The sequence below is a fragment of the Myotis davidii genome, unplaced genomic scaffold (assembly GCF_000327345.1).
Source record: "Myotis davidii unplaced genomic scaffold, ASM32734v1 scaffold545, whole genome shotgun sequence".
Classification (NCBI taxonomy): domain Eukaryota; kingdom Metazoa; phylum Chordata; class Mammalia; order Chiroptera; family Vespertilionidae; genus Myotis; species Myotis davidii.
Window position 1 is genome coordinate 2,374,588 of NW_006296634.1, and position 1,800 is coordinate 2,376,387.

Sequence of the window (1,800 nt, forward strand, 5' to 3'; positions counted from 1 at the left end):
AGACTGGACAAAAATCGTACACCTATGGATGAGGACAGTGGGTGGGGAGTGAGGGAGGAGGGTGGGGTGGGAACTGGGTGGAGGGGAGTTATGGGGGGAAAAAAGAGGAACAAATGTAATAATCTGAACAATAAAGATTTAATAAAAAATTTTAAAAAAAGATTTTAATGGTTTTAGCTGTTATATTTCAGCTGTTGATCCATTTTAAATTAATTTTTATATATGTGTTAGGGTTTATTTCTGGACCTTCAGTGCTATTCCATTGGCCTATATATGTCTATCTATATGCCAGAACCACACTGCTTGGATTGCTATAGTTTTGAAGAAGATTTTGAAATAAGAAAGAACAAAGTCAGAAAATCCTCCAATTTTGTTCTTTTTCATGATTGTTTTAGCTATTTAGAGCCCTCTTGAAATTCTATATAAATCTGAGCATTGACTCTTCCATTTCTGCAAAAATGATTGTTGGAAATTTGATATTGATTGTGTTGAATATGCATATCAGTTTGGGTAGTATTGATATTTAACTTCTTAACAGTATTATTAAGTCTCTCTATCCATTAACACAGATGTCTTTATTTATTTAGGTCTTTAAATTTTTTTCAACTATGTGGTGGTTGTTTTTTTGTTTGTTTGGTTTTTTGTTTTGTTTTGTTTTTGTCTTTTAACACCAAGATCTGCAAAAAGCCAACTTCTAACATAGGAGGATACCAGCTATGTTTAATAGTTTTCAGTTATACAAGTTGGTTAAATTTATTCCTAGATACCTGTTTTTCAGTGCTATTATAAATGAAAGTGATTTCTTAATCTCCTTTTTGGATTGTTCGTTAGCAATGTATAGAAACAACTGATTTTTTTGTGTTGATCTTATAACCTACAACTTTGCCAAATTCATTTATTAGCTCTGGTAGCTTTCTTGTGGATTCTTTGGGATTTTCTATATATAGGATCATATCATTTGTAACTGGAAATAGTTTTACTTCTTTCTTTCCAATTTGGATCTGTACTTGACAATCTTACATACTGTAAAATTTAGTGTTTCAGTTCCTAATGGTCATTTTTTCATTATTCTTAGAGTGATTTTGAAAACTGTTTTAGGTTTAAATTGATATACTATATATTGAAGAAAATATGTAAATGTTTACTAAGTTAAGGTATCTTTTCTTTTTTCCATAGATTTGGCTAGCTGATTGGCTGTTGAAAAATAATCCCAACAAACCTAAAGTTTGTCACCATCCAATTGTAGAAGAACCTTATTAAAATAAAGTCCTCCAAAGAACAAATCATGAACGATCTCATTTTAAAGGCATGCTTCTAGGCTTCTACTTAAAAAACAAATATGGTCTCACTCATATGTGGGATATAATGATCAACATAATTTGATGAACAAGAATAGATCCAGAGACAAATGGCGGGGGGGTGGGGGTGGTGGTTAGAGAGCAACCAAAGGACTTGTATGCATGCATATTAGCATAACCAATGGACACAGACACTGGGGTGGTGGGGCTTGCCTGGGGTAGGAATGGGGGGGGGTGTCAATTGTGGAAAAAGAAATACGTAAAACTTTAGACAATAAATTAATTAATTCATTAAAAACAACAACAACCATAGTTCTTGAGGGTTTAAGTAGCTACATGTGAAATAAATTATTTGTTTTTTAAAATTATATGTTAAAAATACCTTTTAAAAGAATAGTAGTGTTTTTTTTGTTTTTTTTTTTAAATTAAATCTTTATTGTTCAGATTATTACATTTGTTCCTCTTTTTTCCCCCCATAACTCCCCTCCTCCCAGTTCCCTCC

General features: G+C 32.0%; 1 protein-coding gene across 2 annotated transcripts in view; it reads left to right on the forward strand.

The window, feature by feature from the left end:
* The window catches only part of NME5 (NME/NM23 family member 5), a 19,045-nt gene extending 17,769 nt beyond the window's left edge, over nt 1-1,276 (forward strand). For both annotated transcript variants that reach the window (XM_015569645.1, XM_006772467.2), the window contains one exon: nt 1,177-1,276. In XM_015569645.1, the coding sequence (XP_015425131.1) occupies nt 1,177-1,260 (84 nt within the window). In that variant the 3' untranslated portion in view covers nt 1,261-1,276. The remainder of the gene's footprint in view (nt 1-1,176) is intronic.
* The last annotated feature ends 524 nt before the right edge of the window (nt 1,277-1,800 follow it).